General features: G+C 44.2%; 2 protein-coding genes across 2 annotated transcripts in view; both read right to left on the reverse strand.

Annotated features, from left to right (window-relative positions):
* Nucleotides 1-6,679: 6,679 nt before the first annotated feature.
* Nucleotides 6,680-17,039, reverse strand: LOC106935155 (probable glutamate receptor). Its single transcript, XM_015015483.1, has 10 exons — nucleotides 16,726-17,039; nucleotides 16,548-16,620; nucleotides 14,433-14,464; nucleotides 12,943-13,122; nucleotides 11,547-11,770; nucleotides 9,251-9,348; nucleotides 8,340-8,557; nucleotides 8,035-8,254; nucleotides 7,158-7,408; nucleotides 6,680-7,080 (listed from the first exon to the last, which is right to left on the reverse strand). Exons 2-10 carry the CDS (start codon nucleotides 16,606-16,608, stop codon nucleotides 6,982-6,984), a joined length of 1,383 nt encoding a protein of 460 aa, XP_014870969.1. The 5' UTR covers nucleotides 16,609-16,620; nucleotides 16,726-17,039; the 3' UTR covers nucleotides 6,680-6,981.
* A 2,766-nt stretch (nucleotides 17,040-19,805) lies between these two features.
* The window catches only part of plch2a (phospholipase C, eta 2a), a 56,950-nt gene continuing 53,548 nt past the window's right edge, over nucleotides 19,806-23,207 (reverse strand). The window contains exon 22 of the mRNA XM_015015482.1: nucleotides 19,806-22,634. Coding sequence (XP_014870968.1) covers nucleotides 21,043-22,634 — 1,592 coding nt within the window. The 3' untranslated portion in view covers nucleotides 19,806-21,042. The remainder of the gene's footprint in view (nucleotides 22,635-23,207) is intronic.

Here is a 23,207-nt window from a genome sequence, read left to right on the forward strand (position 1 = left end):
ATAAAAGAATGAGTTCGAACCTCAGACTTTTTCACATAACTTTGTATGTGCACACACATTTGCTTTTTCTTCCTTATCCAGGGTCCTTTGGCATGTGCTACAGCCATCCAGGTTGGAAAACTGAACCTCCAACTGCATTCCTCCACTCCGCTTGAAATCTGTCTCCACCGAGTCCCTGTCCTCTCCATCCCTCTGCTGCCACTGTTCACACTTTCATCCCTCCCTGAGGGCCATCAATAATGCAGCAAGCAACTTCTCAAACAGTGTGTACACACAGAGTGCCATAACACACAAATGCAGTGTTCAAATAACACGCTGTGTGTGATTTACAGACAAACACTGTACGAGGGTCCTCCAGTGTGGGCCATTATCATGCAGGCAGGCGCATCTGCAGGCATCAATAAGTGAGGCGGGCGGAGGGGGCGAAAGGGTCTCCGGGTCAAGGCAGTGGGGTGCTTCACACATCAGCAGGACTCCTCACTGACTGTCACAGCCTTTCACAAGCAGATCCAAAAACAAACCTTCCACCACGGCTGTCAGTCAGTCTGCTGGCGGCTGAAGAAAAGAGCAAGAGGCTTCAAAGGGACAAGTGTCTGAACAGGAGAGAGGCCAAAGAGCAACTCCAGAACATCCACATATGTAGGATAGTGTGGAAAAAGTGATCTAGGATGTGAATCTAAAGATTGGAGGGGAGGAACCTCCAGTTTGTAAAAAAGGATTGGAAAAACATTTGTCATCATAGTGATGCCCAACATCTTCCGGCAGCCAGAGTTCAGTGTTTGTGTTGTCGGATCTCTCACCGCAGATCCAAAATGTGCTGAGAAACAAATGATAAAACAGCTGGTTTATCACAAGTAGATGAGTCACATTCAATAAAAAGACCATCATGGACTGGTCAGCAGGCCTTCACAGAGGACAAGCAGCACAAACAATTTAGATAAAACCAGTTAACCAGAGTGCCTCTATGTGATAAGACATTTTACTGCAGTTAAAATAATCAGTCGCCCTAAAACCTCTGTCATCCAACATGTAGAAAACGAGCAGGCGTATTCATGAGATGCTGACTTCATCAACTGGAGGTCCAGAGTATCCTCAACCTGAAGATTCACTGGCTGATTCAACAAATGTGCAAAAAAAAAAAAAAAAAAAGATATTTATTTTAATCAGGGTTTTTTTTTGTTGTTTTTTTTTGTTTTTTGTTTTTTGGTTTGTTGTTTTTAAGGACACAGTTGCATGTTTAAGCATTGTCAACAATATCTTCCTGTAACATAATTACCCAGTAATATTTTTAGATTTCCTGCAAACTCACCATTTTTTTGTTACAAGAAATATGGTGGAGCCACTGAATGATGAGTAATAGGCACTGAAATGGGAAACAAAAACATCTGCCACTAAAACAGAGAAGTGAAGAGACTGCTGCGTTAAATAAGTAATGAAATACAGGGTGGGCCATAAGTTTCCATACGTAGCAGAATAGAATGTAAAATGTATATTTCTTTTATATTTCAGATACCCAAGAAGACGCGTTTGACAAAAGAGCGAAGAACTGAAATGATACTGACTGCTGGATCGTGGAGCGGTCGCATGGCTGCACGGAACTTTACCAGAAAACATGGAACGAGCATCACACACACGACACTGTGGCAAAACTTATTTGCAAGTTTCAGAAAACTGGAGATGTTGCAGATCAACCACGAGGTGGCCCAAGACGTGCAGCGATTACACAGAGTCCCAGAAGAATAAAAACGGTGGTCCAATACAAAATGTTTATTTTTTTCTATGTATAGAAACTTATGGCCCACCCTATACAATGTTTTCACTGTTCATTTCGTGTCAAACATGAGCCAATCTAAGTGTTTGGACTAGGAGTAAAAATGTTAGTATTCCACTCTGAAAAGCCCCAGAGGTCTAATCCCAGATCCTTCCTGCAACCGTGTTCCATGTTACCTTTGATGTGCATCACTAAGGTTACGCCACGGTCTAATGGATCAAATCATAATCATGTCACTTACCTTAATCAAGATGCCTACGTCTAAAAGCTGCTTTGAGATCATTAGAAGTAAATAAAAGATTTAATTACAGCATATTTGGTAAATTTGCATGAAATCTGGGACAACACCTCTCAATGTCCAGTGAGCGCTGTCCCTCTCTAACCAGGTACAAGCTGCACTGTGTGCAGGATGTCCTCCCGTCTCTGCCATCTTCAAAGTGTTCAGCAGGGAGATTAAAAGGCATGTCGTAGGAAGAAGAGAAGAAAAATGAAAGAGCAGCATGCAAATTATTGAAGAAATGGGAGAGAAAAAAAGAGAGAGTGAAGGTCAAAGAAAATCAAAGTAATGGATGTGTAGACTTTAGACTGAATGATGGAGGGAAGAACCAGATTCTAAGTCTGTAGTTTCAGGTTGTGACACATCAATTAGAATTTCAAATTCTGGTACATTGATGAGTCTTCGGATGAACAGATGGGACTGCTGGGGATGCTGAGAAGTATTTTTGACTTTTTTTTAAGGCAGACTGGGACATTCCTAGCCTGGTACAAACTAATCCCTTGGATTAAACTTTGTTTTGCACAAATGGCCTGGGCTCTCAGCTATCAGGAAACGATTTCTTCCTGGGGTCGTGGGCTCTGTTGACGTTTTAAATGTTACTAATGAATGGGCTTCTCCATGAGGTAACACACCAGTTCAGCGCTATGAACCTTACCAGAAACTGCCTGTGCTGTAAACAGCCGTCCTTCACCTCAAAGAGAAACGCTGATAGAGGTGGCCGTTAGTGTCGATTCAATATTAGGAAGAATGACCAACACAAACTGAACAGCTTCGTTCACTTCGCTAAAACTACAGGCAGACCACAATCCTAAAACGGCGCAGAAAACTGATTGCATCGATCACAGCTTCTCCTTCTTCTGTTGGCTGATTGGCTCAGAGGAAATTCTACCAGAAAGAATCCAAGTGAAAGGGAGAAAACCCCAACTGTCGGATGGTGTGCTCTCTCCACTGCTGTATTTGCAGCCTTCCTTTATAATGAAAACCGCCTCTCAGTGAGGAGCAGGCTCCCGTTGTTCACTTCAAAGAGCCGGCTCTGAAAGCTGGAACGTTTGTGACCAACCCATCACTGGTCTGCTGAGCTTATTATACAAACTACCTCAGAGCAAAGCTCCTTAGAACAATGTTGAAGGCCGAGGCAGAGCATGTACATATATGTGTTACTGTGATGAAGTGCTGAGTGTTGGAAAGAGCTTCATGAAGAAACAAGTGTCAAATTAGGAAGTTAATTTTAAAACATTTCTATAAAAACGGGAGGTAACAGTTTTTGGTTGTGCTATGGAATGACACTGTGTGGCTGGAAAAAACAAAAAAATCCTCCTTTAAAAAGAACTTCAAGGTTGTATTTTTAAGCATTCAGAAGGTGTCAAAGTAATTAATATGTAGAAATTAGACTGAAATTTGATAAACTCCCAGTACTGAGGCGTCTCTGAAGGCCTCAGAGGCCCAGAGGTCATGTCTGGTGTTAAAGCTGTAAGCAGCTGGCTGAGAGGACGACCTGACCTTTGACCTTTCAGCAGACATATGCTTTTTCTTTGAGAGAGAAAGATCCATATGCCATATCCTTTATTTATCAGCGTTATCAGCTGGACCGACATTCTTTTAATCTTCAAATCTTGCCTTAAATTGATAACATATCTGTCAGAGTTATATTCACCCATATACAATCCCCCTCATCCACGTTCTGGGGAACTAGGAGGTTTTGGGAAGGAAATCAAGGGGATTTGCAGCTAAATCTGCTTAGACTCTTCCCTTGTCTGCCGCGTTGTGTGACTGAAGGCTGTGGATGTGCCGCCTCACTGCAGCTGACAGGAGCTGCCTGCTATAAAAATCAATACAACTCCTTTCTCTCCACTTCTGCACGTCTCTGCTGGCGGCTTCTCCTGCCGACACTAAATCAATGAGCGCTGAAGCTGATTAGCAGGTTCAAGCGCAGGTCATTTCACAGAGTCACAGTTTTTCTTTTTTTTAAACAATTACCCTAATCGTATTTACTGTAGCAACTCACTATATAAACTCTATCTATCTGTATTTTAATGTCCCCCGCCCCCCCTCCCACATTTGTAGACACATTTGTACTGTAAGAAAAAACATCTTTTAAATTGTAAAATACCAACAGTTAAAGACTGTAACATCCAAAGCATCATATGTGGATTGGCTTGAACAGGACATGTTAGAAGAAGAAACGTTTTATGGATGGCGTCCTTTCACTGTGTTAAGATAAGTAACGGAAAAAGGTAACACTTTATTTGAAGGGGTGTGCATAAGACTGACATGACACTGTCATAAACAAGACATAACACCTGTCATGAACATGAAGAAGTCTTTATGAATGTTTATGACAGTTGTCATGAAGTGTCATTCGGTAAATAATGACACTTTTAATGCAAAGTTGCTTTAAAAGTTGCATTGAAAGTCCATTAAAAATGCCAACTTTGCATTAAATTGTCATTATTTGCAAAGTCATGCAAAGTTGGCATTTTTAATGGACTTTTAATGCAACTTTGCATTAAAAGTGTCATTATTTGCAAAATCATGCAAATATCCTGCAGCATGGAGTTTGCATGTGTTGCCTGTGCATGCATGGATTCCCTCCAGGGTCTCCAGCCTCCTCCCACAGTCTAAACATGGCTGCGGTAGAATATTTGGTCTATTTGGTACCCTCAGGGATCAATATGTGCATCGATGAACACGCCAGGACGCCTGTTCAAAGATCGGTTTTGACACACTTTGGATGAAATAAGAATTGAACCTAAAGTGACTTTGGCTGTGGCTTTGGTGGGTATCGTGAACTCGATAAAGACTAATTAGAATTTTGTGCGTTTTGGTGATGAGCTCATCTGTTTTCTCCGAGCTTTGGAAATGTTTAGGAATAATTTATAAATCCCGCAATACAGATGGCAAGAAATAAAAACGAAGTTCAGAACAGATTTTAAATTTAACAAAGTTCTACGTTGAATCCATCAACTTTTATGATTTCTAAATTATATCATCACTCCATGTGGCAAACAGAATCCTTTTATATTTTACAAAATGTCAGGGGAAAAAAACCCTTCAGGATGTGAAAATGAAGCTCGAAGGGCTGAGATTTCCCTTCCAGTTCTTTGCTCTAACATAAACACATCACTGAACACAAGTTACTGCAATCGTACAGCGCCCCCAAGTGGTCTTCCACTACCATTTAAAATGGTAATAGCCATCTGCATGATTACCATTTGGCTGTGGGGTATGAAAGCAGGAAAACCTTCTCCTTTTGTCCACAGTCCTTTTTCATTTATTTCCACAGCCTAACCCAAACAACACTTCTTCTTCGGGCTCAGGGTTTGTTCCTCGGTCCTTATGCTGTATCAGACATAAGACCACATTCACATGCAATCACACAGATTCAGGAATGTTCAGATGAACTCTGTTGGGCTGTGGTTGCCACTCCTTACACCTTGTATTTACGTATACCATGTCATTTTCAGTGATATCGTCTATATGTACATGTGCTTCTATAGTTTCTTGGTTCTGTTTTCGTTTCTCTCTTTCTGCAGGTGTAGAAGCAGACGACACACTGCAGAACCTGCTGGATACATGGTGTTGTTCTGCATCGTCTTCTTTCTCTCCTCCACTCATATCTCCATTCCCTTTTAACCTTTTTTTCTCCCTTTCTTGTCTCCTGTCTTTTTCGTCCTCTTCTCCATTACATTGAACCCAAAGCAATTTCTAATGAAATTTTAGTGGAGCATTAAGTCGTAACATTCCACTCGTAAAAGTAAATCTGTTGGGTTTTACCCTGACACTCAGACAACAACAATGCGGGACAGGACATGTTAAAAACATAATAAAATAAAATCCAATGGTTGATGGTCGTACAAACACATTAAAGTGGCCTAAATTGTTTTTTTCATATGTGTTTTATTTCCTGAAATACCAAAAGTCAAAACATTTAAATTAAAAAAAGGATAAGAGTCCAATATGTTCTGCAAGGAATTAGCAGGTTTTTTCTTTTTTTGTTCATGTAAGGTTTCTCTAGCTTTCTCTCACCACTGTCCACGAACATTTATGTTAAGTTGGTTGGTTTCTCAGGTCTCTCTTCAGAAGTGTGTGTCCAATCCACCTCTTGTCTAATGACTGCTGGAGATGGGCAGCATCTCAACCTGCTGCATGGATCAGGGCTTATAGACGATATTATATTCCTCAGGTTACTCTAATTCTTTGTGTTGGTCTTTAGCATTTTGATTCCCACCAACTCTTTCATTCTGTATGCGACCGAGTCTCTTGAGCTGGTTTATGTGTCCATCCATCCATTTTGTTACACCCTTGTCCCTAGTGGGGTTGGGAGGGGTACTGGTGCCCATCTCCAGCGAGACATTTCAGGCGAGAGGCGGGATACAACCTGGACAGGTCGCCAGTCATGTGCTACATGGAGAAAGCAATGAACCTAACAGTCATGTTTTTGGACTGTGGGAAGAAGCCGGAGTACCGAGAGAGAACACGGCAGAAAGATCCCGCCACCTGATGCATGCTCAAACTTTGAGTTTGAGTAATTCTTATTTCTGTCTCAAAGGATGTGTATAGTTCATCTGAATCAGGAATGGTTTTCCACGGCATAGTGAGCAATAACACTGCACATTTTAAAGGAGAGAAACTGGAATGTTGGAAAGTTTATTTCAACAGACCAAGGTAAAACAAACAGTGTTAATATGAAACACTGATCTGCGGTGTGTTAGCAGAGAACTGATGTGTAAACTGAAAAAAACAACTAACCCAGAGAGCTCAGTACTCCTTCAGGTCGCCTCATTACATTGAGCTCAGGGTTTTCTACAAAAATACAAAAAGCATTAAGTAAAAACATACAGGAGTGTTACTACAGAGAAAATGAAAGCTAACAGGAACAGTCAGCTTCTTTCTGTCTGTAACGCTTTTATTTCAGCTAGCGTGAACATTTGCTTCATGCTTTGCTCTTATCGGAGCTCTCCTGCTCTGCTCCCTCTCCTCCGCTCCCGAAGCGCTGGTGAAGCTCAGACGACAGCACCGAGCAGCAGGATTTCTGGGAAACAGCAGAGGAGCCGTAAAGAACAGGAACACCACGTGACCCGACTCCGCTGCCCGAGTCTCTCTGCCTACCTTGCCGTCCTTGGCTCGGCTGCGGGCCCTGGACAGGAGCTCAAGAAGGGCCAGCAGCAGCCCCACGCCCAGGCCCAGTCCAAGCAGCAGGAAGAGGCCGCGCAGGTCGTAGGGCTTCAGCGCATCCGATCCGTGCGTCTCGTCAGAGCCCACACAGCTGCTGGCCCACCACTTCTCCCGCAGGTGTAGTAGCTCCCCTGACTCGCTAAGCTGGAGGATGGCGATGGTCAGGTTCTTCACCAGCGGAGAACCTAGTGGAGTAAGAAAGGAGGAATGAGGAGCTGGCGCCTGTCTCCAGAGGTCATCGCCGGGTGAAAGGTCAGGTACCGGAAGATGATAAACTGAGGATGATTACAATGTGGTGTGAAGTAGTCAATGTGACTCGCAGTGTAAAAGTTGCTGCATATATAAAATGTTCTGAGGAAGCCTGTGTAATCCCTGCAGCACGGCTCCCAACTGGAACCGAAGCTTTTATGATTGTGGAGGAGATTATTTAATTAGGAATTGATTTGATTAATCTAAAAATTACAGTTTTAACAATAGATTTTTTAAATATTTATTTCTAAATATATTTGAAGTTACTCTCATTTCATTTGAGTAAGATTATTTCACACTCAAACTTGTTGTAACTTTTGCCATAACAAGTTACTCTGTAATAGAGTTTACTTACTCACCTCAGCTAACAATAGCAGCCTGCCACATGCATATTAATAACAATATTTATTATGGCTTCATCTGATTCGATGTGTAATGTGATGGAACAGGACGTGTCTGTGCAGATGTGCCTGATTATTAAAAAACAAGCTTTCTGTTCTTCACTCAGCAGTGTGGAGGAAGCAGCAGCGACATGTGATGCTGGCAGATGCGGACGCCTCACCCCGAGGCACAGCGATGCTGTACGACCTCATGGAGATGACCTCCTGGGCCCGGGTCAGCCTACAGTACCGAGCCACGGCCAAGTCCAGGGACACAGCTTCCCCGATGAAGGCGAAGCGCCCCTCCTGCGCCAGGCGGACCCCCTCCTGCATGGTGGACACGTAGCTCTTTTTGCGCTCCATGTGCTGGTGGATGCGGCGGTACACGGGGTTGTTGGAATTCTGGGGAAATAAAAACGAGTCATTTCATACGCTCAGCCAGTTAAAGGCGTCGGATCCGCTGGCGGACGCCGGGGGTTCTCTGTGCCTTGAAGAAGAGCATGGTGGAGCCGTTCTCCACTGTTCCGTAGTCGATCACGTCCTGGTTGGCCAGATCCTCGAAGCTGGTGATGGAGGTGTGCTTGCTCTTGTTGTGCAACACCGAGTTGAAGTTGACAAAGTAGCAGGCGAGCAGCAGCACTGCAAATATCCACCAGATGGCGCCGACAATACGTCCAGACAGAGCTTTAGGGTGAGGACCGGCACCTGAGAGGAAAAAGACAGGATCAGCTTCCGAAAGTAGGAGCGCTTAGAGTTAAAAAAAGTTTATCTTTATCATGGGATTTATTACGTTTTTCTAAATCTGCTTGACATTACAGGACCACTGGCTCTAATGGCACACAGGCAGGCAGCCAGAGTTAAACTCCCCCTCAAACAAACATGAGAACCGCTGAGTTCTTGGACCATCAGAGCAGAGCAGTCTGGCTGCCAACACGTGTTTTATGAAAGATGAGAAAAAGTCACTTTTAGTTTTGTGGAGAACAGAGCAGAGGAACGAGAGACTGGGGTGAGAACCACAGAGAAGGTAAAAACAGAACCTTCTAGGTTCTAAAGCTGTGCAGTAATAGTTAAATTCACTGGATATGAACAAACAAAGCAAAACTTTTTTTCCATGAGTCTCTATGTAAGATCTGATAAAAGTTATGTTTTAAAACTGACTGGTGCAAATTTTCTTACATTTAAAAAAAAACACAAACTAAATTTAGTGTTGATAATACCTGTAAGGACTCCATAGGGATGTTAAAGAGTTAGAGTTTGTTTTACTGAAAACAATCTGTCATGGTAAGATGTGAGGATCTGAACATGTTTTTTTTTTTTTTTAATCGATTTTGAGAAAGATGTGACTAGAAGGACAGCCAGCAGAGGGCGTGGCTGCTCCTGCGTCTGCGTCGTTGTTACCTTGCAGGGTCAGCGCTCCTGTGATGTACCAGAAACTGTGCAGCAGAGTAAAACTGTGCTCGTCTGCTTCTGGGTCGGCCCATTCCATGGGGCTAATCCTGAGAGGGGAGACATGATGGGCGGTGCGGTCAGAGGGTCTAAACCGTTCATATTCATGAAACAACTACATTCCTGTTTTAAATCCATTAAGTTACAGGGAAATGTTTCTTCCACATTGTTGGAATTTGCAAGTGTGAGTTTATATTTTGGTTCTACCCAGATAAGCAGGCGACAGTGAATAAATGAACAGACAGACAGACAGACAGACAGACAGAAGGGTGGATGGATGGAGGGAGCTGAATTCAGATAGCTGAACACTCGCTGATTTGTCTTTTTGGAAACTTTATCTGAAGGGGGGTGAATAAGACTGTCATAACACCTGTCATGAACATGAATAAGCCTTCATGAATATTTATGACTGTTGTCATAAAGCGTCATTCGGTAAATTATGACACTTTTATTGCAAAGTTAACATTATTCAAAATGTCTTTGTTATGACAACTTGACATTAACCAAGAACTCATTACTGTTTAAACTTTACCTTTAATAACATAAAGTTACCAAATTTTTAAAATTCAATCAGTAATACTTTTATAACAAATTTATATCAGTAATGATTTATTATCTTATCAGGAGGGTCAGATCTGATAAGCTCTCGGTGGGCTTTCCTATCTGAGGCCGAGCAGCTGCTCATACGGTCCATCACCCTCCTGATGGAGCATTTGGAGAAGAGGAAGAGAAGTTTTTTTTTTTTTTTTTTTTCTGAATAATCTCAGAAAATACAGTGTCTGCTCTGCCTTCCTCTGCAGCTGTTTGGTTGTTTGCTCTCCAGGTTAGATTTTTCTGTTTTTCTCTTCCTGAAGTCACTACTCAGCTGATTTGTTTTGCTGATGCTTCAAGCCAAATTAGTGACTTTCTATTCAAAAAGCTGCTTCACCTCTCTTCCATCTGCCATCTCCCCCCCCCCGATTATTCTGACCACAGCGGTGTTATCTGGGTCCAGCGGTGGGTGGAGGCCGGAAGTCCCAGTTCTGTCAGCTAACTTGTGTGAGCTTGGTGCTGAATGCTGAGCTGTGGTCTATAAGCAGCAGCAGTCTGGCGTAGCTCGCTGCTGCACCAGTCACTCAGAGCGGCCGAATCGCTCTGTAGGCCCAGTTCTGCTGCTGAATGTACGACTCTGCACCACTTCTTAAAACACTGCATGATGACAGGTGTAAGTGCTACTGGGTGGTGGTCATTCTGGTTGTCTGTGGATTTTAGGGAGGTTGCAGTAAAACAACGTTCAAAACACAGGAACAATGAGGTTCTGTCTATTTTTAAGCTAAAGAGAACAAACTCTATGTTAAGGTTATATGTATTTAAATGTCTCCATATCTCCTTTTACATTGATTGGTTAAGCTGACGTTAGAAGTATCAGTTGGCGTTCTTTTATTTTTGGCTAGGAATGATACAAAAATTCAGTAAATTGCATCATAAGGAAACATATGGCGATATTTCACTCATGTTTCACTCCTTGTTTTGTTCAGACTGTATTTCATTGGATTCTGTTGTCATTGTATAAATAACTGCTCTTTATTATCTTTTAAATTTGTTTTGTAACTTTAAATAATAAATTATATAATGAATGTCTGGAACAACCGGGCAGTAGATTCCTCCCAGATGTTTCTGTGGAACATAAATCTAATTAGCCTATTCACAGATTTTTTTTTTTTCATGTATATTTCACAGAAAATCCAGCTCAGGAAGTTGAAATACCAAGAAACACTGTAGGCTGGTGTTTGCAAAGTAACTAATCCATAAGAGGCATTCACTTTCCTTGGCCCTGACAGGCTGGAACCCCAAGAGAGGAGATTAGGAAGTGTGTAGATGTTCCGTTCAGAGTTAGCACTACAAACGTTTGTATTGTGTGTGTATTAATGCTTATTAATGTGTTCATTAATTCATTATGTGCTTGAAGTATTAAAATAGGGGTATACAGTAAAACATTCCCACTTGTTTGTGAAAAGTTTAGCTTCACCAGAAACATTTTTGTTCATTATAATGCAGAGTGACTCTATATGAACACTGCATTTTTTGTTTCTTTGTTTTTAGCCTGTGACTTTTATCGTACAGTTAATAGGAAAGAAATGGAGATGTGAGAGAAGGGGAAGACGTGATTGAGGACGACAGCCTATGCACATGCTGAGAACGCTCCACCACCCCGCACCGTGAACATTTTTGAAGCTGAAATTAGAAATGTCTTTGGAGTTGAACTCACCTGCCCACCAAGAACACACAGAGTCCCGTTAGCAGGAAAGCAACGAGAACCCCGACCCACATCTCTGTGGAGAACGGGGACAGCAGGCTGAAGGAGTGGTCCTCAGAGTCCGCGCTTTTACGCAAGATGAAGCTGAGTCCAGTTTGGATGAAGGGCGTGGTCATGTCCACGAAGTGTTCTCTGACAGCAGTGACGGTCAGCGGGGCCACGGCCAGATCAGCCTCCTGGTACGGATTACAGCAACAAGGAGAGTCACAATTTCTGGATAGGAGGTGCATCATGTCAGCTGAAGCTCCCCAGGTTCTCTCGGTCCATATTTAACCATATGTTTCATATTTTAATACTAATAATAGATGATTGTAGCCTGGATCGAGTGGAATTGTCTACTACGCAACTCTGCTCAATGAGATTCCTCCCATTGAACTGGATTTCTCAGGTTCACAGGTTCCTTTCATCCTGACCAATCAGCAAACACAAGGAGTTGTAAACGATTAACGTCAATTCCCTAACTGTTTTATAATTTTAGTCTTCCTAATTTTAGTTTGATAAACTACAATCATAGGCGCATATTGGAGGAAGTGAACTTAGTCATTTTCCAAATATAAAGCAGTTAAAGTTTGACCAAGAGGAATGTTTAAAACGTTTTATTCCTGGTGAAGATATTGTAGTCGTACTCCCCCATTGGGTTGTTTCTGGTTACATTGAACTGGTGCATTACTAACATTTAAGATGTAAGCAGAGTCCCCCCCTCCAGCAATCTATTGTTTCTCAATAGCTGAGGGTCCAGACTCTCAGAACGAAATGAAGTGCAGAACATGAGGCTGATTATTACCAGGTTGGAGAAGAAACCACTAAGAGTGGCTCAGGACATGCGAGTTCAACCTGTAAGCAGTGGGATGCTGGTTTGAACCCCCACCCATCTCAGATTATTATTTATCAATGCAAAATATGGAAACCCCCAAATATTTTACACCCCCAAAAAACATTAGAAAAATGCTTCTGTCTTTTGAGCTGAAAAATACTGTGTGTTATGTTACTACACAACTATTTATCTCCACTGAAATTTGCTTGCCCAAGAATCATTCCAACACACTGAACACACAAAAGCGCACAGTATCCCACAGAAACATTGACAGTCGTTCGGTGCCTACTCGTTTTATACAATGAAAGATGTGAAACCAAGTTACAATGACCAGTTGAGAAGAAGGAGGGGAAACCCCTGGTTTGGACTTAGAAACCCTGCGGAGGAGGACAGGTTAAACCTGGGGGTCGTTGTCCCCATGCAGTGTTGTTTCCCATACAACACCTGCTGTGTTTTAATCTTTATCTATGTATTCATTCCTCATTGAAACCAAGACTTCCATACTTTCCCATCATTTTGACATCTTGAACTTACCCCCTTGATTATTTCTCCGATCATGCCGTTCCAGTTCCCAGATGAGTCCATGGCTCCATACCTGCTGTCCTTCACCAGGTGGACGTTGTACTTGAAGCCCAGCTTCTTGGACAGCTCTGAGACCAGGTCAATGCAGTAGCCCTCCAACTGGGAGCCTCTGGTCATGGCGTAGGGGTCTTCCTGGGAAAACGGAACAAGTTGTATGTGGCGGATCACTGTGGAAACGTAGGTCATAACACGTTGCTAAGAGAATGGAATGTGAATGGATGAAATATGGAAATCAAAACACAGAGAAATGCTTATCCCTGAATAAATGTTAGTTCCATTATAAGTACTTCATTTATGGAGCAAAAGTGTTGTAGTGTCTTTATGACCCATCATCATGTCTACTTCATTATGTCTGAGGTAGACATGCTGTGCTCAGAGGCCCATAACAGGTGCCTATGAGTCATGTATTCATGTATACCTTTATCCACATGAACATTTGAGGGATCCACTGCAAATGTTAAGGTGCCCAAACCTTAACATTTAACAAAGTAGAACTTTACAACTCACAATTACAACCTGAGGTGCTTTTCTAGTTGAGTTTTTAAAACTGATTCTCAAGTCTTGAATAGAGCCTTTGACTCTGCATAACTCAGCTACGTAATGCTAAAACAACATAGCTTATAGCAATATGTTTAACTGTACCTGGGTTAGTTTTCATCACATTAAATGTGTGGTGCTGGACAGTCCTGTTAGTGAAGATGTAGTTGGATGCCCCCCAAGCTTGATGTCATGTTTATTTAACCTGATTATGGCGTTTACAAGTTCTAAAATCTGAGGTGTGAATGTTGTGCTCAGTCGCTATCAGGCTACAAACACTGCAGAAAAATGCCATGCATAACTTTGAGGTCAGGACTGATGATGAACCTCAGACTGATTCTGGAGTTTTAGGCTTAGGAGATATTCCAGATGATCATTTCCTGAATTGCAATTAGACGTTCCAAATCCCAGAGGCATTTCCTGTTTATCGCTGGGAAAACATGTTTTTGTCCAAACTGCCACTGTAGCTGGACATTCCCAAGGTGTTTATATTTGCTTATAAATGTTTGAACAGATGAATGTGGAGCCTTCAGGCATCTGGTACAGCTCCACACATCTCTTCATATATTGGCTGATTTCTTTTCATCTTGTTCCACACAGTGTTTGAGGCATTGTCTTAAAGCACAGATGTGTCTCCAACTGAGAATTAACCTATAGGAAACTTACAATGCTATGACATCATCATTGGGCTTTCCTAAATCGTTTAAAAACGTAACAATCCCAATGAACATAAACCTTTATGTTTGAATTTTACTTTTAGAGTAAAGTCAAAATATTTACATAACATAAATTTACATAATGAACCCAAATTATTCTCGACAGAAGCGAGTCCTGACTTTAAAAGAAGCAACTTTTGTGCCTCCTCCAGGCATTCATGCTCAATGAGAGGTGGAGAGCAGGGATACCTTTATAGTGGTGATGGATAACTCCTTGGCACCTGGAATGAGAGAGACAAAAGGTAACAGGGTGGAGTTGTGATGAAGAAGCATGGTGATGCGGTTGCACATAAACATATGCAGACATTGAAAGGATTTAGAGTTGCCACTTGTTCGGCTGATGGGTAGCAGCTTCTACGGAGCTACTGGAGCAGATTGTCGCTTTGAGCCGCGTCGTGTTCTCCTCAAAGCCACAGCGGTAAATTAGCCAAGCGGCCCTTGCAGGACCATGGCGGTTTTGTTGGAGGTTGTTTTGCAGTAGATTTCAGAAAGCAGCTCCATGCTGAGCGGGGGCTGAGAGGTACAATGAGGGGGTTGACCAGGCCCCCCGTGAGAGGATAAAATTGTGGACCCATCCCTCTTGGGCCCCTGTGTAATCAGAGCAGGGGATGAGGAGGGGAGGCCCCAAACCCAGCCATTTGTTTTTGCCGCTCATGACACTCCTAGTTGTTTTCATTTCGCCATAACTGACCAATGGCGATACAGCGTGTCCAGCGGGACCTAACATGTGCTGCCAGGGTCGGTCGGAGACGGGAGCGGAGGTGCCAGGGGAGCGGGCCTTTCAGAGCTGCATGCCGTAACAAAGCCGGCCTGGCTGGGTCACACAAAGCCCATGACACTCCGTCAGCCTCCTCCGGAGAGGATGGCAGGACGGAAAATCTGCCGAGATGCCTGAGTCATCCGGTCGGGTCCAGTCCGGTCCCGTCTGCCCCTGACCCCCCTGCACCTAGGGTTAATTGATTCATCGCAGCGTGGCAGCAGCCCCTCCACTGGTGAGAAATAGGACTCTGCCACAGTGGACGCTGCCCCCTCTGTGCTTTGATGGGACTCCAGCAGTCTGGTACAGCCAGTGGGGTAAAGGCTGACATTGATTTGGGAGCGTGACCCTTCCCCGTGGGTCAGCCAGAGCAGGCTGGCACAGATTCAGGCATCAAGTGTGCAGAAACATGACTGTAGGAGGAAGTGATGTCACTGCCTCTGGGAGAAAACTACCAGGCAGAAAACACAAGCTGAAGGACAGGTGTTAAAGGAGAGTTTACTTCAAGCTTTTATTGTATAGAGTGGTAGCATTGGTACAAGTAAATAGGTTTTAGATGGAAAAAAATATTTAAAGGGATACATTTGACAGGAAATTAAAACTTTTTAAAGTTCTAAAATTCTGCAGTTTGCTTAGATGGCTGCAAATCAGTGGATCACATGCTTAGCTATAAAGCACTTCAATGCAGAAATATTTATTAAATTAGAAATAATTTAAAACGGAATCATATGTTGATTAAATTTGAGCCAATTAACAGACATAAAATAATTGTAGCCTATTCCAAGGACAAAATATTTGATGACCATCCCTTTAAGTTTATTTCAGTGTACATATAATAAAGCACATATTTACTGTAACCAGTAATCGTGAGCAGCACATATACAAGGGTGATTGGCAGAGCTAAGACTCTCCTCCTAGCTCTGATTGGCTGATTCTGACTGGGCGGTGTATTTCTGTTGGTGGCAGTAGGACCACAGGGAGCAGGCGGATTTTTCAAAGATGATCTGCCTCAGTGAGTTAACAAATATATTCCTATATTTAACAAATATGTAAATAAAAACACATTCTTCCAAATGTTATCTAGTGCAACTTTAACAGAAACTGTAAATGTGTTTTTTTTTTAAGGCTAAAACATCATTATTCATCATTCAGTGAATAAGGTAAAGGTAGTCAGAGAAGAATTATCTCATCATTATGGGAAGAAGTGCAGTAGGGGTCCATTTTGTTTTTCAGTTACTTGAGTAAATGTAACTAATTATTCCTCCTCAGACTCCAAACAGGAGGAGTTTCTCAGAGCCTATTTCATTTCAGCTGTAAACAGAACGGTTTGGCGTTCTGCCCTGATAAACAGGCAAAGCGTTGACACCAACTAGCAACTGGGTTTTCACCCATCCACGTTCCTCACTTTTAAAAGAACATCTTGTTCCCTAGCATAGAAAACCCATCCATCCCAACCACCCTAGCTGATAATAATCGACCTCCTTTTCTCCAACTTAACATATATTTTTCCCCTCAGATCTGATGGGAGAAGTGGAGGTTTTCCTCACCTGCAGTGTGGCTCCACGCAGTCAGGGCGCTCACGCAAACCAAAGCCAAAACTGCTCTCATGTTTCCACAGAGCTGGAAAGAAAAGGATAATGACTATGGCTGGGTTTCACAATAATGAATGAAAACCACTTCGGTGGCTAAATGCCGTTGCATGGAGCTACAAAGAAGACATCTTACCCAATTTCTGCCAGAGATGATGAAAAGTGGAGAGTTCTGTATGAGGAGAAATTCCAGGTCCTGTCCGAGGCGTGTGGGAGGAACTGGGCGCAGCAGAAAGCAGTTTGGGGGTTTATATGGTGGGTCCAAAGAGGGAGGAGATCAGACCCAGGACCGCAGGGAAGCTGAGTCTGAGAGAGATGAGGTTCTACAAGAGTGCAGGCAGACTGTTACCAGTTTGACCAGAATATTTTTGTCTTCAGTCAACTAGTTCAACACCTGTTCACAGGGCTTGGCGCGTCGATCTGTGCCTCACACATTTGGGGATTATTAGGTTTGAAATGCCAGTTACTACACGTGGGCTTTGGAAGGTTACATAACATAGTCTGAAGTTCACAGGGAGTGTGTGTGTGTGTGTGTGTGTGGAGGGGAGGTGTTGGGAAGTTCAGGAGCCCACAACTCCTGGAGAGAGAGTGTGTTGCAATCGGTCCTGGTGGAGCAACAAGACCTGCAGATGGAGGAAGACAGACTTAAAAAAAAACAACCAAACACCCCCATCCTCATCTCCAAGGCTGAACACAGAAAAGCCCCTGAACAAACATTTCAACTGAATGAAAGTCAAGAGGAGAACAGCTTGCTCTAGCTTCCAACTCACTGGGCTAAATTACAACCCAACCTAAAAAGTTCAGCTTGCTTCCAGTTCTCCAACCCCAGGTCTAACAGTTTGCTGCATTATCTCCCAAAGTCCTTCTTTTTTTTATTTTGGAAGAGAATCTACCAAATCTGTCCTACAGCTTATGCTTACAAACTGATTTATTTGCTCGGAGCCTCTGAGAACAGGCAGTGGTTTCAGCCTGAGAGCAGAAAGTGCATTCACTCCGGGACAAAAACATTCTGTCAGGGTTGAAGTGCTAGACGGGGCCTTGAGGTTTCAGTTGAGAGGGGGAGACGTGCCAAATTGTCCAGATAAATACGGCTTTAAGAGGGGCTCGGTGGTTTTCCTGGAATCCTAATGAAGCCGTCTTTTGTGCTTGTGAGCTGGCAGGACCAGAGTCTGTGGCTCTAAAACAAGCATGTCCTGCTTCACAAAGTCCTACGGATCTGAAGAAGGCCTGGCAGGGTCCGACAGCGCACTGGAGGTGGCCGTCAGCTTTTCACACCACCAACTGGACAATGGATGAAGCTCTGAGTGACAAACCAGTGTCCTGAGAAAGCAAGGAGGGGCCGAGCGGAGTCTGTCCGGATTTCAAGGCTCGGGAGAGAGGAGACGATTTGAAATTCTGTTCATCAGAACTCCAGCTTCAGTTCAAAGGTTTAGTCGGATCTCTTTGATAACTTATACAGGGTCCCCAGATTTATGATGATTTTTCCTCCATTGTTTTTATTAGCCTCCTTAGTCTTTTTTTTTTAACAATGCAGTACAATAATTGGACAACAGGAACATACAGTAGCTCATAAAAATATCCATACCCCTTTTCCATATTGTCCCATTACAATAAATATATTTCATTGAAATTTTATGTGAAAGACCAACACAAAGTGGTATGCAATTATGGAGTAGAAAGAAAATTATACATGGTTCAAAGTATGAGTGTAAAAACAATTTCTCTTAGGGCAACCAATTGCCTTCAGAAGTTGCCTGATGACCGCTAATGACTAAATAGAGTCCACCTGTGTGTAATCTAATCTGAGTACCGATCCAGCTGCTCAGATGTTGGTTAAGTGAACATCGGGGAGCAAACAGCATCATAAAGTCCAAGAGGCACACCAGGCAGGTCAGGGAGACGTTTAAAGCAGGATTAGGCTATGCAAAGATTTCCCAAGCTCTGATCATCTCACATACTCTACCAACACAAGGCAACAGCTGATCTGGCAACCAGTGGTTTGTTCTGGTTCTCTGAAGTCCAAAGGGTAAAATCATGGACATTATGAAGGATTCCCAGATATGGAATACAGTTTACCAGGCATTTCATTCATCCTCATCAGCTACTTGTATTGAAGTAATTTAAATCATGTAGTAATAATTTATGTCATTCATTTACATGCCATCTTTCCAAGCATTTAAATGGTCAATTGCTGAATCTTCACATTGGTGTAGTATGTGGAAACCAGTCCTTCCCTAAAAGAAATTTCCCCCTGTTCTAAAATCAGCTCAGAGAATAAACTTTAAAATACTGTTAGTTTACAAATCACTGAACGGTTTAGCACCAAAATACATTAAAGATCTGTTGTTGTACCAACCTTCCTGACCCCTCAGGTCTTCTGGTTCTGCTCTGCAACCCCAGAACCAAATGAAGAGAAGCAGCATTCAGCTTCTATGCACCACAAATTTGGAACAAACTTCTAGAAAACTGCAAAACAGCTGAAACACTGACTTCCTTTAAATCAGGATCCAAACACTACCTTAGAGTTGCTTTTGAACCTTAATAGATGGAACATTGATCTGCATATTTCATGTGTATTGACGATTTTAATGATGGCACTTGACAAGATATGTCTGTTATTGGTTTTTATAACTGTTGACTATATGTTTTTGTGAAGTTTTTTTCACAATGTAAAGCAGTTTGTACTGCTGTTTTACTGAAATGGGCTTTACAAATAAACTGAATTGATTTATGTGAATCTGGATTTTCCATCCTGTGGAACAAGAACCGAACATCATGACTATTCTAAAACAAAAAAGATAAAAATCCTCAAACCAATTTAAGCAACGTTCTAAAAAGTCTTAACGTAGTGAGGAAGACTGATCTTTTCTTGGTACGCAAGAAATTACAACAAACATGTTTTCCGTCTCTTAACAATCCGTTGAACTTGTTCTTTTTTTGCCCAGTCTCTTTGTTCTGGAGCATTCCTTGCTCCTGTGGGGGGTCTGTTCTTCTTTCTCCCCTCCTGCTGCAGAGGCTGGGAGGAGTGATGGCTGCTAAACAAAGACCCAAGCAGAGGACATAATTGGAGCTGCCAACACCAAGGCCAGAGGCTGGTTCATGTCAGTCTGCGTCAGCCTCAGTTTAGCTGCTCCGTTAATGAATCCTCCGGCTTTCTGGAACTCAGGCAGCTTCTGACAAATTTAGACACAAATGAAGCAAATGAGGTGTGAGGCGTTTCAGTGTTATCCGAGTTTTATTTATGTCATAATTACACATTGTTTGAACTCAATATTGTCTTGAGAGTTTCTGCTCAAAGAACTTGGACGGCAGGGCAAACGGAACAAACAAGATCATTCCCATCTTCCTTTAGTAGCACGGAGAAACGAAAACAGGGATCTGAACGCGATGCCCTGCTCCCCAACACGAGGTGATCCGAAAAGCGGCTAAAATCTTAAATCTTCATATAAAAAGCATTGATAAAATGGAGGAAATCAGTAGTGTGCTTAAAAAGGCATGCGGTCAACATAAAGGGCCGGGTCGAAGCGGCTCAGTTAAAGAACAGGGTGTCGGCGCCTGGACATGCCACGGACTACAGTCAACAGAAGAGGAGCTCAGTCCGGTTACAACAGAACGACTAGAATTAGTCCTTTAAAAAAAAAAAAAGTCGACATTTTCAATCCTGCATTGAAAAACCAGTCCATCTTTTTCAGCAAAGACAAGACTGTCAGCATCAAACTGTACATTTTTCTTCATGACATGCTATCATGTTCAAAATATTGCTAATAATAATAACGAGTTGGTAATGCCTCCACGTAAACAATCTAATTTATATCTAAAAAGTTCAAGCAAATTAAAAAAAAGTATTAAAATCCTATTCTCTAGTATCTATTGCTACTGTGAGGTCATGTCTAAAAAAATACAGAAACATGAGAGCAGGTCAGATTCAACACAAATGTCAGTTAATATATTATATAAAAACTTTTCACTAAAGTCCATTTTCCAACTTCCACAGGGCAGAGCCTGTTGCTTTAAAAGAAACTGTACCAGGTAAGGGGATGGTGAAGAGAACGGTGTGTGTGTGTGTGTGTGGTGGGGGTGGGTGGGGGAGTTTAAGGGGGCAACCAGAACCTTCTGCAGGGTGACAGTGTGACCGGTGAGTACAGTATTACAGTATCTGCATCCTCAGTGTGTAAGCTTGAACCAGGAAGTGAGCGATGGGAAGGTGAGCAGAGGGGGCGGGGCTCATCCCTGCCTCCCAGTTCCTGCTGAGGAAAAGCACCTCCTGGTTTCTACGAGTGGTGGTCGTTTGAGTTCAACTGAGACGGGATCAGATGCTCTGCTTGGTGAGACGGTCTGCTGGGAGAAACCAGCAGATATGTCATGTTAAAAAAAAAATAAAAAATCGGAGGAAATGGATTCAAAACAAGTTTCTAGCTGCGTCTCCCACCATCAGTTCCAAGTCGGCCCGTTCTCAGAGCTGCAGCCTGAAGAACAGTTGGGTGCTGTCAGCTGTCACGGGGGGCTGTACGTGGGAGGGGGGCTCCAGCTGACTCAGCAGGTCCAGGCTGCTGCAGGGACTCTGGCCCACGGAGCACGCTCCCTCTGGGTTCCCCCGCTCCTCCATGGGACCAGCAATTCCACTGCCAGTGCTCCCAGTGAAGCTGAAGCTAGCACTCCTAGCCTGGAGCAAACCCTGCAGCCGCTTCCTTTCCTGGGCCTGTTTGGCCCTGTTGGCGATGTAGCGGACCCTGCTTTGGCTCCTGGAGGAGGTCCGTCTCACCAGCGCCTCCTCGGCCTCCTGCCCCCCCGTGCCTCTGGCTCCGCCCTCCGGGATGAAGTCACAGGGACTCAGGGGCTCCACGTCGGTCAGCCTGCGCAGCTGCTCCGTCAGGTCGCTCTGCGGCCGGCTCCTCGGAGCGCTGCCCTTACGGAGAACATCTCTGCTGGGCCGTACGATGAAGCTGCGGCTGATGCTGCGGTACTTGCTGTCAAAGTTGCAGGAGATGTCCTCAGAGGTCAGGTCTCCGAGACTCTTTGACATGGACGGGGCTGAGGTTGCAGCGCCGCTCGGCCTTTTGGGCGACGCCTGCTTGAGTCCTTCCATGTAAAGCCGGCACCAGGTGTGCCTTCTTTGGGTCAGTCTGCCAGGTGACTCGTCTGCAGCGTTCTGGGCTGGCTGCAGTGGGCGGGGCTTAAGCTCGTCTTTGGGACAGCTCCTTTGCTGAAGGTTGGGGTTGGACTTGCTCTTGCTGACCCTCACCGTGTCGCAGGGAGGCGGCGCGGCATGGCGGCAGTCCATCCAGGAGGCGTCGCAGCCGTTACTGGGACTGGGCAGAACGCAGAGGCTCCTTCTGGCCAGGTTAGGTAGAGACAGGTCAATCACCGTATCGTTGGAGGAGATGCTGGAGGACGAGGACATGCTGTCCCTGTGGCTGCCGGGCTCCAGTTTGCTCCAGAGCCGGTCGTTCATGGTGGCGTCTGTACAGATCTCTGGTACAGCCGACTGGGCCGGCTTGGCTCCCTCCCCCAGAACGTGCCCTTCGCTCTTTGCCCGTCTTACTGGGACAGGTTGTGGTGGGGAGCTGAAGAGAGCTCTCCTGGCCTGGGGAGGCTGAGCAGCTGGGGGCCCCAGGCTTCCCGGGGGCCGTGTTTCACCTGGGGGCTCTGCTCTTTGAGGCCTTCTTTCTCCTGGAGCAAGAGTTTCTGGGGTTTTCCTCCGTTCTGGTATCTTCTCCTCCAGGGCGCCTCTTGTTGCCTGGGCGACTCGGGGGGACAGAGACGGTTCAGCCATCTCTGCGGGATTGTTGGGAGGGAAAGACGTGGAGGCTTTAACGTCTCTGCTGACTTTAGTGGTGCTGTGCGCTGCGCCATACAGGGGACTGCCGGCTGTAGAGGCTGAAGGAAGAGCTGATGGTGGATGCAGCGGTGTAGGAGTGGAGCGATGCGGTGACAGGCTCTGCTCTGGACTGGAGGCAGAGCGGATCAAACAACTGCTACTGGGATTTCCCCCTTTTAGTGAAGGAATGCGAGGAGGGGAGTTTGATTCCTGCACCGTGGAAGAGTCTGAGGAGAGAGCAGCAAAGAAACCTTAGTAACCACATGGAGTCCATCATCCTGTTCAGTTTAATGTTCACAGCCAGCTTTCATCAGTGTAATGCAATGGTATGTAATCTTAATAGCACAGTTTTATTTACGTGTCTGCATGTGTTTGGATGCGACCAGGAGACGGAACGTCAGCCATGACAGTACGCCATGTTTTCCCCGTGTCACTCAGTCAGGAGCTGAGATGCAACACTAAGAGCTGAGGAAATGCAGCAGGAAAGACCCGCTTCGCTCTCCGGCCTACACGACCCATCAGAACACAGCTGGACTCGAGCTAATCTGGAAAACCTCCTGCAGAGTGACGGCAGTGAGGACATTGCCAAGTTCCCTCCACGCATCACGACACGGTCCAGATTCCCTCCAGGAAACACGAGCTGCCAGCTCAGCCTCAGACCACGTCAGAAGCCAGCAGCGTGCTAGCAGACATGCCACGCCACGCCGCCGCCGCTTCCATACGAGTCTTTTCTACTCCCGCGTCGTCTTTATGACCTCGTCACAACCTGCAAATTTGTCTATTAGGCAAGTTCCTGCAGA

This window comes from Poecilia latipinna, unplaced genomic scaffold, assembly GCF_001443285.1.
Source record: "Poecilia latipinna isolate Pla-1442-1.1 unplaced genomic scaffold, P_latipinna-1.0 Scaffold1916, whole genome shotgun sequence".
NCBI classification, from domain to species: Eukaryota; Metazoa; Chordata; class Actinopteri; order Cyprinodontiformes; family Poeciliidae; genus Poecilia; species Poecilia latipinna.